A 14,501-nucleotide genomic window follows, 5' to 3' on the forward strand; every position below is an offset into this window, starting at 1 on the left:
GAAGAACGATTGGTTGGTCGCTGAAAGAGTCGACTCTTCTGGCAAGCCGAGTCAAATAACCTGACTCACTGAAAAGATTCAGATTCTGATCAGCTACAGTTCTCTGAGTGGCCACAGCGGGACAGAGTAGAGGGGAGACACACTGAGAGCATGATGGTGGTTTAGGAAATTTATTTTCGTGTTTCTCATTTCATACAAGATCAGTGAGTTAGAAAGCGCATGCATCACGTGACTCAGTTAACTATAAACACTAAGTATCAGAAACACACACTGCAAGTAATGTAGATGAGGATCTGACTCTCACTGTCAAGGTTCTACTATCACAATTGTAGTTCTAGATTCATCATTGTGCAGGTTGTGTAATTTTGCATCATGGTGTCTGGCCTATGCATGTTGGTTCTAGAGTTCTAGAAACCTCTGTTCAAAGGTTCTAGATCACAGGAAAATTTTTACATCTTCAGGACATGGGTTCTAGCGTCCTGAGGTAGCACAGTTTTAGAATTCAGATGGCAGTTACAGAATCCTCATTCTAAAGTAACTTCTAGAATCTTTTGCTGGTTCTAGCAACATTCTAGAATTCTTGTACCCTCAGAGGCACACTTCCAGAATTCAGGTAACAATCGGACCCTTCAGGGTTTCCAGTGCAAGAGGCTCTAGAATCCTCACTGGGAGTCTGGCTGGCTCTAGCACCCTCAGAGAGCACGGTTATAGAATTCTACTACACCCAGTGCAAACGTTCCCCAATTCAGACTGCAGTCACAGGATCCTAACGTCTCCTGGGGAATCTGGTTCCAGCATTTATCAGTTCGGTTCTAGAATCCTCATAGCCAAAGTTCTGGAATTCAGATCACGGTTATAGAATTTATATATAGAATATAGAGTTCTCCAGAGTACAAAGATTCTAGGATGTTTACTTAGGATCTAATTTGAGCATCTTCAATTCTAGAATACTACAATCCTCACAGTAAAAGTTCTAAAATTCATATTGCAGTGTAAAGGAAGTTCTAGAGTCTTTGTTGTGAATTCTCTGGAATTCTAAAATGTTTCTGTGTGAAAGAGAGTCTGGTTCTAACTTCCTCAGACAGCACAGTGCTGGAAATATGCAATCTAGAATGTGCAGGTTTTAGATTCTAACCGCTGTTTGACAAGTGTGATTGTAGATGCTTGTGTGTGTGTGGTTCCACTATGAGTTGAATTTGTGCAGAAGAAATGATATGTAATAAACAGAACAACTCTAATGATCAGGACCAAGGGAACTTGAGCGAGGGCGCACTACAGAGAGGACTGAAACACAGCCCGGTTCCTCACGGTTCTGCCGCAGTCCTCCTGTGAGCTGGCGATCATGCGGCTCACGTCGATGCGGTTCTCCATGAAAATGGCTTTAGCACGCTGTATGGTGGACCCGGGCAGAGTGCGGTCGCGGCCCAATATCCAAGCAAAGTCCACGTGGAAGATCCTGAAAACGTCCGTGCACGAGTACACCACGGCCAAGTTGACATAATCCGTGGAGAGAATCCAGTACGGAGTGTAGGGGAGAACTACAGCACCACACCCACACACACACACACACACACACACACACACACACACACACACAGTTACTGAGGATCTGGCAACCTCCCTCTCTCTCCTGTCTTGAGTTAATATTTGTGGTTGTAGAATCATTACAAAGGTTCTAGAGTTCTAGTAACTTTATTGTAAAGGCTCAGTTATGTGTGTGTGTTACCGTATGAAAAGCTGATGCCCAGTTTAGCTGGGTTCCTCTGGTCTTCAACAACAGCAGTTCCTTCAATCTTCCTCACTTCACCTTTTCTACATCAGGAAAATGTGAAAACATTAATTTCATTGTCTTTTTTTCATTTTTGACCCCTCCCCCCACACACACTTACAGAATCTCGGAGCTCTGTACGAGAGCCGACCCCTCAGATGTCAGCGTGAAGTTCGTCTCAATACATCTCCCCTTCTCAAACTGTGCCGGGAGTTTCGCCACCTCGAACCAGCGTCCCATAAACTACGCACAGGTACAGGCACAGGTACAGGCACAGGTACAGGCACAGGTACAGGCACAGGTACAGGCACAGGTACAGGCACAGGTACAGGCACAGGTACAGGCACAGGTACAGGCACAGGTACAGGCACAGGTACAGGCACGCACGCACACACACACAGAGAGTGAGAGTGAGGTGTGTTAGATCAGGTGGACTCAGTGCCAGTGAAGGTGTGAAAGTGAAGTCGGTACCCGTTTGAGGTTGAAGGCAGGCTGAGTGCTCGGTTCGGGACACCCCCCCCAGTGAGGGACCTGAGCGTCCACGACGGCCAACAAAGCAACCAGTGAGATCGCAAAACACACCTGTACATCCATCACACCTGTAACACACTTACACACACACACCTGGCGTCAGATAGAACGCACCGTACCCACGGGGTTCAGGTTCAGACGGATATTACGTCACTACAGAAGACGACGTCTTAACATAGTTGAATATAGTCAAATTAATTTAAACAATATAACATTTGATTCGGAAAAATTTATAATAAAAATATTACATATCTTTGGGTTCAAGATGTTTTCACTTACTAAGATATAATTTTTGCAGTGTAATATACTACTACTTCTACTTCTACTACTACTACTACTACTAATAATAATAATAATAAGAAGAAGAAGAAGAAGAAGAAGAAGAAGAAGAGAGAATGCTTAGACAAGAGAAATCCAGATTTAAACACACTCTGAAATGCGACACTTTGAATAAAAGGTCAATGTAAACACAATATATTTATAAATCTGTGTACTTTAGAACAGATTCACTTCAGTAAATGTTTACACTTCATTAGAAAGCAGTTTATTTTCATAAAAGTGTTGGAATTTTGGTGATTACCTGCAGCTGATCTGTAGAAGACTCTCTCTCTCTCTGTTATCAGAGAAGACTGGGAGAAGAACCTCACCATCCCTTCGTCACACCACTCGAGACAAACCCGTGATGTATGAGAGGCCGTGTGCGCTTTATTAACAGCACGGTGCAGAAAATTACCCAAATTCCAGTCAGGAGTTTCCCACACGGATGAACACAAACCTCCCAGAGCTCTTCACTCAAAAAGTAAACTATGAAACTTTTATTTTTATCCTTTTATTCGATTTTTTATGGCAAAAATTTTGACCTGCTCCAATTTGTGCACAGTCACATGGTGATAATTTTCTGGTTGATATTCTTTAGCTGGATCTGCAGACAGTGGCTTAGTGGTTAGCACATTTGCCTCACACCTCCAGGGCCGGGGGTTCGAGTCCCACCGTGGCCCTGTGTTTGCGGATATAGCATATTCTCCCTGTGCTGCGGGGGTTTCCTCCGGGTACTCCGGTTTCCTCCCCCGAAGACATGCATAACCAAAGTGTCCGTAGTGTATGTGATTGTGCCCTGTGATGGAATGGCACCCTGCCCAGTTAGTACCCCGCCTTTTGCCCGATGCTCCCTGGGATAGGCTGTGACCCTGAAAAGGACCCTGAAAAGGTATAGCGGTATAGAAGATGGATGGATGGATGTGCAGAACAATAAATAAACATCAGTTTGTCAAGGAAAGAAAACAGGATTTCTCTCAGCACGTATTTCACATAGAGACACAAAATGTACATTTCTAGTGTGATTGGCTCCCAAAACGCAGCACTGTGCTGATGTTACCTCGCAAATTATTTCACGTAGCTAGCACCAACCATTTACCATGGATGTTACGTACAGCAGATGTTATGTACGTAAAGTAGCTAGCAGAGCATTTTCATGTTCACTTTTATACACAGCTGTGTTGTCGTGCTTGTTATAGCCTGTTATTGTGTTTATTAGAATTGAAGTACACTCCAGTGTAACATAAAAATAAATAAATTAACATCTTCCAGTCCAAAAAGTGTTCTAAGAGCATACAGGAAGTGTTGTGATTGCGATGTTAGGAAAAGAGAAGAAGAACATAAACGAGAAAGACGGCGCCCTCGCCCTGCCATACACTTCCCACACCAAGCACTTGGGAGAGTTTGCCAAATGACTTACAGACACACAAAGTTCAAAGTTCAATCTCTCATTTATTCAAAGAAAAAACAGAGTATACAACAGGCACACAACAGAGACAATGGGTTAACTATTGACTGGAAAGTATTTAAATGTACAAATGGTATCTGTCTGTATCTGTCTGTACCTGAGTCAACAGAGAAGAAAGGGGCCAACACAGGAACCAGGAAACACATCTCATAAACTTATCAGGAAGTGAACAATGATTCATTTCAAAAACACATTATTTATTTCAAGGATTTAAATTTCAAATGCATATTTATTTCAACAAGCACAAGCTGTTCATGTCAGTTATATTCAGCAGAGGAGGAAGTAAACGTTGTCAATAAATGTGATTGAACATGCAGGTTTAAGCCTGAAGCAGGTTTATGATGATGTAGTCCAGCTTTTAAGACGTCTATCGTTCCGGACTCTACTCTTCCTCGCAAGAAACGTCGTCGAAGTACACGTCAGAGGTTCTGATGATCTGCTGAACGGCGTTGAGCAGCACGATGTCAGTGTATGGGTCGAGCTCGAGCTCTTTGCTGTAGTTCTTCACTGGAACCACAGCAGAGAGAGAAACACCCAGACGTACACTCACCTCCTGCATCTAAACACACACACACACACACACACACACGTGGAAAGATAAGATCCTACATTACTTTAAGAACCATGGGCTTGTCATTATTCTCTGGGAAAAATAATAGATTAGCTAGCTACATTAAAGTTCCAGTTCAGTCTGTTAATTTGATCAACAAAAAACTAGCTAGCTAACATCAGAAATAATTTCTGATTTTCTAAAGAACAAGTTAGGCTAGGTAGTTAGCTGATACTAGCTAGAACTGTCAAGAGCTTTGTTATAAATATAGTATGTGTGTCTCATATGCCAATTTCCCGAATCTCACCATCTTGTAGATGTAATGGCTCTGATAGACATGTTTCAGATCTTCTCCCACAGAACGACACGCTTCATCCACCTTAGTCAGCAGAATCATCTGTGGTATTCCTGTAGCACACATCCATACCCATACACACACATACATACACACACACAGAGTCTTTGTGATATTGTGATGTTTTCATATCTGTAGTAAAACATTAGGTTAAAGGAACTCTGCTGGGTTCTGGAGTTCTGGCTTTATGTTTGGTTCTAGAGTGGGACATTCAGGTAAATAATAAACACTGTGTGTTGAAACTAAATACTGAGTGACAGGGCGCTGTAATGAAGCGGTGTTACCACCCCAAAGCTGATTATTTTCCTATAACTGTATGTCCCCAAGTGTTTTATTCTTCTTATATCCATATCAATTTACATTTCTGTTTATTAAGAAACACACATCATACTTTTATCCATTTATAGTTACATTTAAAGTTGTGAAACGAGTTAGTTCCTGTTATCACTTACGTTATAGCAGCTATAAACACTCATTCCATCACCAGCTTCTCTTTATTCCCTCTCTTTATTCTCTCTCTTCAAGTTAATAAGATAAAAAATATTGCGTGTGTGTGTGTTACCCATGTGGTTGGCTTTTCTGCGGAAAGCAGCCAGTTTCTCGATCAGCTTGTCAGACAGCAGTTTGATCTTGCAGGCGTCCATCACATACACCACAGTGTGGATCTTTTCCTTCATAGTTGGAGTTTTACAAAAATAAGGAGACTCCGATTGGAGAGGCATCGACGGGTTAAACTGGAAAGAGAGAGAGAGAGAGAGAGAGAGAGAGAGAGAGAGAGAGAGAGAGAGAGAGAGAGAGAGAGAGAGAGCAGAAAAAGTATCAGCAGTGTAACTAAAGAGTTTCTGAGGGTTTAGAACATGGAACCAGCAGATTACATATAAAGATAGCTTCAAGTGCAAAAGTTTGCACATCCATAGGACCACAATTTGTATTCATACCAACTATACCTTCGTGTATGTTCAGTTTCACATGTCTTTGCTCTTCATAAGAAATCAAAGGGTCCAATGTTCACACATTAACACTAAACAAGATGATATTACTCAGCTCTACCTGGTATCTGTCCTGAATGTGACCCTTTAAAATGTTGGTGAAGTCGTCAATGTCCAGTCCGGCGTTAAGTCCCTCCTCCAGGCCCATACTGTCACACAGCGTGATCGGCAAAAACTTACTGCCCACCTTAATGGAGTACACACGGAACTACACACACACACACACACACACCATCATTATCATCATCATCTTATATAATTATAGACATACCTGCAAATCACAGGTTTATACAAATGCTCTAATTGTAGTACAGGGCTCTGTAATAAAAAATATGTTTAATAATTAGTGAAATTAGCGAGTTACCTGTGTGGTGAGGCTGGTGCCAGCGATGCCTGTGTTGGCTCGGCAGCTCACGTGACCTTTAAAAATGGAGCTAACCGAGTTAAAGAAGCTGGATTTACCCGCTCCAACAGCACCGACAAGCAACACACGAGCTTTCTGCACCGAGCTCACACTCGGAGTCCAGCGCGAGATCGCATCCATCAGAGACTTCCTCTTCCTAACACACACAGTTATTAACATTAAATTCTGACACACGTTAACCATGTTTATACTGAAATATTTGTGGTGTGTTTACTGATTCTCATGATAATTTGTTGGCTGTTGCCGTTATATCTTGAAGAAGTTAGCGGAGGTGTGTCGTGATGATGTCACAGGGGACATTGTTATTGTTATTGTTCGCAGTTACAACAGAAAGAAAAATGTGAGAACATTTGTGGTAAGTAATAATGCTCAGGTTTCACTATTATCTCCTGGAAACAAAACATCTTTTCTCACAAATTTTTAATTTTCCATCAACATTCAGCATAATACGAATGAGAAATCCAGCGCAGAAGTAGTGGAGTTGTTTGAGCAAACGTTGATCAAAGTTCCAGAATGCAACAACGTTATACGACGCAGAGGTACGGCTCAAGACTCGGCTCGACTAGTTCGGGATATATGAGATGATGAGTGTGATGGCTTTGATGGTAAGTTGAAGCTTTGTAAGCTGATGTGTTTGAGCAGAGTGTACAGATGAGGAGGTGACAGAGCTGGACAGACTAAAGGACTAAAGTTCTGCGGCATCGCTCTCTTTAGGTAGTGAACAAGCGAGGGCGAAATCCCACAGCACCACCATCATTAACAGGTAGGCAAACAACATTGTGGGTAATGTAGGAAACCGTTAACCAAAGTAGACCAATGAATGGATATGTGGAAACCTCTTGGACATGTGGAAACCTCTGAAGGTCACAAATGTAATTATAAACTTTAACATGCGAGTCATTCAGGGTGGACTTTTGATTTAAGATCTTTAACGGGTTAGAACTGTGACTGTGACATAACCTTCCCAAAATAACTCTCACAGCTAATGACATCACTTCCTTGGTTCTAGTCCAGTAGAACCAGTTCCTTTATGGTGGAAACCACAGAGGAATTTTAAATTATTCAGGAACCTATATTAACCTATATAACTTTAATTCTGAGGAAGATTTATACTGGGTTTGACTTTTCTTACTCCAAACTCCACTCGAGGTTTCTCCACGGTTTCTCCATGAGTGATCCAAACCCTGCAGGGAAACAAACAGTAATGTTCACGTGAACCATCTCTGTTTTAACCTAATACTTTAACTGAAATAAAGCTCACCTTCCACTCGGTACACCTCACACTCGCTCAGCTGGAGGTCATTGCCATGCATCTCCGCTGGGTCAAAATTATACGTGCCTGGATTGCTGTACACAGTGGCGGTGTTATTGTATATAAAAAGCAAGGAGTTGAAATTGGGCCCAGTGTTTCCATCAATATAGGATCGCTGTGCTTCTGTGCTCACCACACGCAGAGGAGCTTTATCAACCTCACGCTCATTGAAGCTGAACAGGAAGGCTTTGTCATCTACGATGTTCTGACCCGTCTGTGCATAATCTTTACTGATGTACGCTCCAAAAATGTAGCCAGAGTTATTATACGCTACAGTAACAGTAGGGCCCTGACGATCACACTTCTGGTGGAAGATGTTGCTGTTGAAGCTGTGCACGCTGGCCTTGTACAGCAGACTGAGTTTAGCATGACCGAGTAGAGCGCACAGCTTCATCTCCTGCTTCTTGGACAGTCGGGAGTTAATCACACTCATCATGGAGATCTGAAACAGAACAGAACAAACCTACCACATGGTTAGCTTTGTGTACATGAGCTAGAAAGAAGGGCTGACTTAAGAAGAAAAAAGTTAACAGTTAGAGACCTTATCCTGACTAATGCTCCTTTAATTCGGATACACAATACAGACTGTAGTAAGCAAGAGCCTTAAAAACAGATAAACAACATACAAAACCAGAAAGAACCACATATGAACACCAAATTAAACAAAACAGAAGAAGCAATTGATCAAAGCTCCTTTTGGAAAATGTACAAAAACCTGGACAAATCACCTGAACAAATAGCTATACAAAACGGAACAATCTGGAAAAACTACTTCACAGATCTACTCAAACCTGCCAACCCAGAACCATCAGAAATAAGAAAACACTCCATGAAATGGAAACTGCCATCAAACCCCACCACAATCCCTTAGATTACAAAATTTCACTTTCTGAGAAATAGAAACACATAAAGAGCCTCAAATTAAACAAATCACGTGGACCAGATAACATCAGCAATTAAATGATTAAATAGGGTAACGGCAAGATGTTAGAAGCTCTATATCGACAGGCTCCTCAAAATCTGTAACCAAGGCCTCATAACACCTGTTCTGAAGAACGGTGACAAATTTGTCCAAAGAAACTACAGAGGCATTAGTGTTAGCAGCGGTTTGGGTAACCTGTTCTACAGTATTCTTAATACATGCATTCTCACATTTGCTCACAAACATCTGAAATAAAAAATAAAAAAATTTCACCTTTTTACTCAAACACCGCAACACCGACCGCATCTACACTCTACACACACTCATTAACACCACCATCAAAAACAAAAAGGACAGAATCTTTGCTTGCTTTGTAGATTTTCAGAAGGCATTTGACTCGGTCTGGCATGAAGGACTGATGTTCAAACTCCTCCAGTCCGGTATCGGAGGGAAAGTCTACCATATTGTTAAATAAGTGTACCTGCCTCGAGCCAAAACACAGTTTTCACCACCTGTACCCTGTTTACACACCCACACCAGGTGCCCTGTTTTTAGATAACGTAGTCAAAAACACCTGTCTTAAAAGTTATTGTTATTGTTCAGGATCATGTATGTGAATCTTCTAAAAGACAACACATGCTTGATCAGGTCAGATTTACTCCTGATTGTTATCTTTTTAGTTGGGGAAGTGAGTTTGTCACAGTGAGAGAGCTCACTAGTTAATGTCTCATCTTTAACGAAAGGGGGGATGTTTGATAGCGTTACTTTTTAGGAAGTTATGGAGAGAGGAAGCACATTGGTAAGTGATTACATCTGGATGGATTACATCACCCTTTCCACGGTGTTCAGAAACAGAAACTCTGCACTATTCATTCTGGAGACCGACAGAACATTCTCAAGCCTTGATCCTTGGGGTGAAAACATACCTGGCAAATGCTGGTGTTGACACCCAGAAACCTTCCTCCATCACTCAAAGAAACTCCATGTGCTTGTAAAGCAACATGTTCAATGCTCTATCAGTGAAGTATGTATATATATATATATATATATATATATATATATATATATATATATATATATATATATATATGTGTGTGTGTGTGTGTGTGTGTGTGTGTGTGTATATATATATACACACACACACACACACACACACACACACACACACACATATATATATATATATATATATATATATATATATATATATACACACACACACACACACACACACACACACACACACACACATATATATATATATATATATATATATATATATATATATATATATATATATATATATATACATATGTATATAACAGATAGAACAAATAGATGAGAAGAAGCAACATGCTCACACTCAACACACACAGAGAGAGACAGACACTATTCTAGAATGAAAGTTCAAGACAAACAGAAAAGATGTGGAATGTCGAGGCTAATAAATAATAACTGTGTTTGTATGAGAGTTGGGTTGTTTTTTTTTTTGTTTGTTTTTGTTTTTCACAGCATTCAGTAAAGACAGAACAGTTAGTCCTATTAAAGCAACACATTCCCCATAATTACTACGATATCTGATAAACATTTTCACATACAGAGATTATTACAGCGTCAGAACATGAGGTTCTTCTACTGGAGATTAATAAATGTGTAGAAATGAAAAAGAAGTCATAGCAGATCCTACCTATGACAGCACAGCAGCTTCAGCCTCAATCCTCACAGAATAAGAAGTAGAGAGAAACGAGGAGAACACACCCGCATACACACAAGTGGTTTAATTTCAGCAGAACAGAAACACATCACTTTCACTTTCACGTTTCAGGAAATAATCACATGACCACTGATTCACTTCATCCGATATGACGTGTGACCTTTATTAAAACGTAACAACAATTTATCACCAGCTAACTCTATAAAACACAATCATTTACTGAGATAAGCACACTAATCCTAAAGCTGATGTGTGTGTCAAGTGTCCCTCTGCAACAAAATATTCACATTTGTTTTACGTTTTTCTGATATCTTCTTTCAAATTTGTAATCCTTAAGTATTTCACCTCCTTTCTAACCGGAGTATTATATAATGAGATTAAATATAGCTCGTGAATAGTCATCAGTTTACACTGAGCTGTATTTAATTGTAATCCTGATGCTTTGGTAAAACATTCTGCAGAATGTAGTGCTAAGGGGATCTGCATTTGTTTATTTATTTTTATTTATTTTTTATTTTTTGACTGACAATGAATGTGTGTTCCCTAAAATGAACACTAGCAATATTCTCCCTCTTTAATAAGATGGCTAACAGTTCTGCTACTATAATAAACCCACCACAGTCCTTATAAAGCATCTTTATGGTATTGATACATTTTGGACCAAAACAAATAAATGGATGTTCAACCATATAAAAGGCTTTTTTAATCCAAAATAAATAAATAAATAAATAAATCCATCGTCTTCAATTAAATGATTATATTCTATGATGTCAAACACAAAATGAATATTGTTATGTATTGACCTGTCTTTAAGGAACCCAGATTGAGCTTCACTAATTATTGAAGTCCCACCTTTAATCTATCAGCAATCACTCCGGTAAATAATTTGTAATCAGTGTTGAGCAGCGTGATAGGGTGTAGGTTATCTAAATCCTTTTGTCCTTCACTTGTTTTGGAATCAAAAAAATGATAAGACCCTGCTGGATTTTCCACCATTTTGAAATGTACTGTTTCATCTACAACGTTTGTCCAGTTACTACAAAAACTATGCAGCTATTATTATTACTATTATTATTATTATCATTATTATTATTATTATTATTATTATTATTATTATTATTAAAATATGATGCGAAACTGAATAACACGGTCAATCTCATTATGATAGTTCAGTCTAAATAATAACACAATGCCCATTACAACATCTCTAAGAAAATGTGAACGTTTAATTCATCATTGTCCAGAGGCACAACATTGCATTTCTTTATTTTATTATTTGTTACCTTTAGCTAATGTGAGAGTACATCATGAGATGGAGTGTAACATTTTATTAGCTATGACTTATTTTAATAGACTACATATTTTTCTCAAGTGTCTTTTCTGTCTGATGCAGATCCTGTTGAGACCATACACAGATACGAAGTGCCATAATATGCTCTTTCTTATGGTTGGAGTTTAGTATTAATAACTGTGAGAGACAATCAGTGAGACGTGTTGAATATATTACAGATGATTTATATCATTACTGCACATGTAACACTCACACACACACACACACACACACACACACACACACACACACACACACACACACAGAGTACATGTGCTACTATACAAGCTAGTTAGCTAGCACTGACCTTGCTAGCAAAAGCTATTGTAAGGATGTCACATGATCATGTTTACAATTGGCTCATCAAAAGTACCTTAAACTCCACCCCTTGTTATAAACAGTTATAAACATTAAAATCCTAAAACACTCCCTACTTAGGGAGCCTCCTCTTGAGTAAAAGTGAAATCTTTCAAGTGGAAGATTGGCAAAATAAAACTGATAACTTTATGTACAGAGGTCAGACGTCGGTGCTGATGGCGTGTGTGTTCGTATAGAAGTTCATCATGGCCGCCGTGCCAAGTGCAGTAACGCCTCTCGGCTCTCCGTGAGCAATAGCGAGCCACATGTTAGCATTACACACGTCGTCATGGCGATAGTACGGCGAGCAGGTGAGACAGTAGCTGTGGGTGGCACTGGGGCCAGAGGTCAACGGCAGCAGGGTCCTGGTGACTCCATCCACACTGCACACGTCACTACAGATACGAGGACGAGCGTCCAACACCGGCACACCGACCGACTCTGAGACATCACACTCACAACAATAACGCTACACAAACACCGACACCAAACACAGAACCCAACACCAAACACCAGCACAAACACCAAACACCAACACAAACACCAAACACCGACACCAAACACCAGCACAAACACCAACACAAACACCAACACAAACACCAAACACCGACACAAACACCAAACACCAACACAAACACCAAACACCAACACAAACACCAAACACCAACACCAAACACCAACACCAACACCAAACACCAACACCAACACAAACAACAAACATCAACACCAACACCAAACCAAACACCAACACAAACACCAACACCAAACCAAACACCAACACAAACAACAAACATCAACACCAAACCAAACACCAACACAGACACCAGCACAAACACCAAACACCAACACCAAATACCAAACACCAGCACAAACACAAACAACAACCGCACACAATAAACACATTACACACAATAATAACAAACACAATTTAATCCATTTCTTTAGTGTGGGATTATTTTATCCTGGATTAATGCTGTAGGGAAACGTGTGTTTGTGTGTGTGTGTGTGTGTGTGTGTGTGTATACCTGCAGTCTGCAGTAACACAGCACAGTGATGATACACAGCAGAATCACAGCAGCTAAAAATCCTCCTGATATCACCACAGTTCCAGCACTCATCTGACCTCCATAATACACACACACACACAAAGTCAGACTTATGTTCACATGTCTGTCTCCAAAATTTATTCAGCCCTCTATGACTTTCAGCAGGACACTCTTCCCACACTCCTGTTATGATTAGAACCCTGTAGAATCCTGCTGTACTACTACTACTAGAACCCTACTTAGAACCCTTTCTGGTTCCCCCAGAGATCTGAACACCAAAACATAAATCATTTTATCAAACAGTTTACTGAAGTGAGCAATATTTTTTGAGATAAGTGAGTGTGATGTGAGGTGAGCCCTGTTTGTGTGTGTGTGTGTGTGTGTGTGTGTGTGTGTGTGTGTGTGTGTGTGTAAGAAGCAGAAAGACTTGGTAATGAATTGTGAATGAATGTTGAAGCTGTGAGATGAATATTTATACACCACCGCCCCGAGACACTCAATTATTCAAACTCCAATCCCTGTACACCACTTTTCCATCACAGTGCTGCAGATAACCAGTGTGCGCACACGCACACACACACACACACACACACACACTGGAGAAGCAGAATGACCTGATGATCTGTTTTAGAAAATTTATTTTTTCCTCATCCTGTTTTAGTCTGGTGTGTTACACACTTGTGTGACATCATCATCAGCTCATTAACACACGTTCTCAGGTGAAGATGTGTGTGAGAAGGAAACACACACACACACACGTTTTTGTGACACAAATTTAAACTGATTTACTTCCAAATGTTTTTTTCCTGCACACTTTCACTTCTGGTGGATCTCCCCTGTCGAGTGTGTGTGTGTGTGTGTGTGGTGAAATTTTGCCCTCTAACATGGAATTCATATGTAAGAAAACACTTCATACAAATACTTCATTCCGCAGCAAAGGTGCGCACACACACACACACACACACACACACACACACACACTCCTGATCCAGGCCACACCCAGATTCCCACAATATATGTTTATTAAACCCTGAAGCAAAATAAAAATAATTTATATTCACATGAATAAATTTGCATATATCAACAGTTGCTTTGATGTTACCTGATTATTAGTTTCAGTAACTCCAACTTCTCTCCTGTCTAACAGTTCATCCCTTCTCAGGAGGGAACTCCATCACACCATCTTCATTTTCTTCTTCGTCATCATCAGTGTATGTTGTTATATCCAGCTGTTGCTCTTTACTCCATTGTGATGAAAGATGTTTCAGAGGAACCAGTAGCAAGAACATGGACAATCTCACTCTCTCTCACACACACACACTCACACAGTGAGAGAGAGAGAGAGAGAGAGAGAGAGAGAGAGAGAGAGAGAGAGAAAGTGGAGCAGAGGTGTACCTTTTGAATTAATCATTTCGAAGAA

At 40.3% G+C, this 14,501-nt stretch overlaps 3 protein-coding genes across 4 annotated transcripts; all 3 read right to left on the reverse strand.

Moving 5' to 3' along the window:
- Positions 1–154: 154 nt before the first annotated feature.
- On the reverse strand, positions 155–3,003 carry apoda.1 (apolipoprotein Da, duplicate 1). The gene is made up of 5 exons (XM_017471180.3): positions 2,880–3,003; positions 2,240–2,377; positions 1,890–2,011; positions 1,727–1,812; positions 155–1,538 (listed from the first exon to the last, which is right to left on the reverse strand). The coding sequence occupies exons 2-5, from the start codon at positions 2,360–2,362 to the stop codon at positions 1,273–1,275; spliced, it is 597 nt and encodes a 198-aa protein (XP_017326669.1). The 5' UTR covers positions 2,363–2,377; positions 2,880–3,003; the 3' UTR covers positions 155–1,272.
- Positions 3,004–4,046: 1,043 nt separating this feature from the next.
- Positions 4,047–10,469, reverse strand: ifi44c2 (interferon induced protein 44c2). Of its 2 annotated transcripts, none has more exons than XM_017473261.3 (8): positions 10,322–10,469; positions 7,662–8,154; positions 7,533–7,584; positions 6,341–6,536; positions 6,038–6,184; positions 5,550–5,721; positions 4,940–5,040; positions 4,047–4,641 (listed from the first exon to the last, which is right to left on the reverse strand). In XM_017473261.3, exons 2-8 carry the CDS (start codon positions 8,146–8,148, stop codon positions 4,465–4,467), a joined length of 1,332 nt encoding a protein of 443 aa, XP_017328750.1. In that variant the 5' UTR covers positions 8,149–8,154; positions 10,322–10,469; the 3' UTR covers positions 4,047–4,464. The 2 variants fall into 2 exon arrangements, with proteins under 2 accessions (XP_017328750.1, XP_017328751.1); XM_017473262.3 differs by having other exon boundaries at positions 7,662–8,175; positions 10,322–10,457.
- A 1,167-nt stretch (positions 10,470–11,636) lies between these two features.
- fam163aa (family with sequence similarity 163 member Aa) lies at positions 11,637–14,424 on the reverse strand. Its single transcript, XM_017472728.3, has 3 exons — positions 14,184–14,424; positions 13,061–13,153; positions 11,637–12,504 (listed from the first exon to the last, which is right to left on the reverse strand). The coding sequence occupies exons 2-3, from the start codon at positions 13,151–13,153 to the stop codon at positions 12,196–12,198; spliced, it is 402 nt and encodes a 133-aa protein (XP_017328217.1). The 5' UTR covers positions 14,184–14,424; the 3' UTR covers positions 11,637–12,195.
- Positions 14,425–14,501: the final 77 nt, after the last annotated feature.

The sequence above is a fragment of the Ictalurus punctatus genome, chromosome 7 (assembly GCF_001660625.3).
Source record: "Ictalurus punctatus breed USDA103 chromosome 7, Coco_2.0, whole genome shotgun sequence".
NCBI lineage: Eukaryota > Metazoa > Chordata > Actinopteri > Siluriformes > Ictaluridae > Ictalurus > Ictalurus punctatus.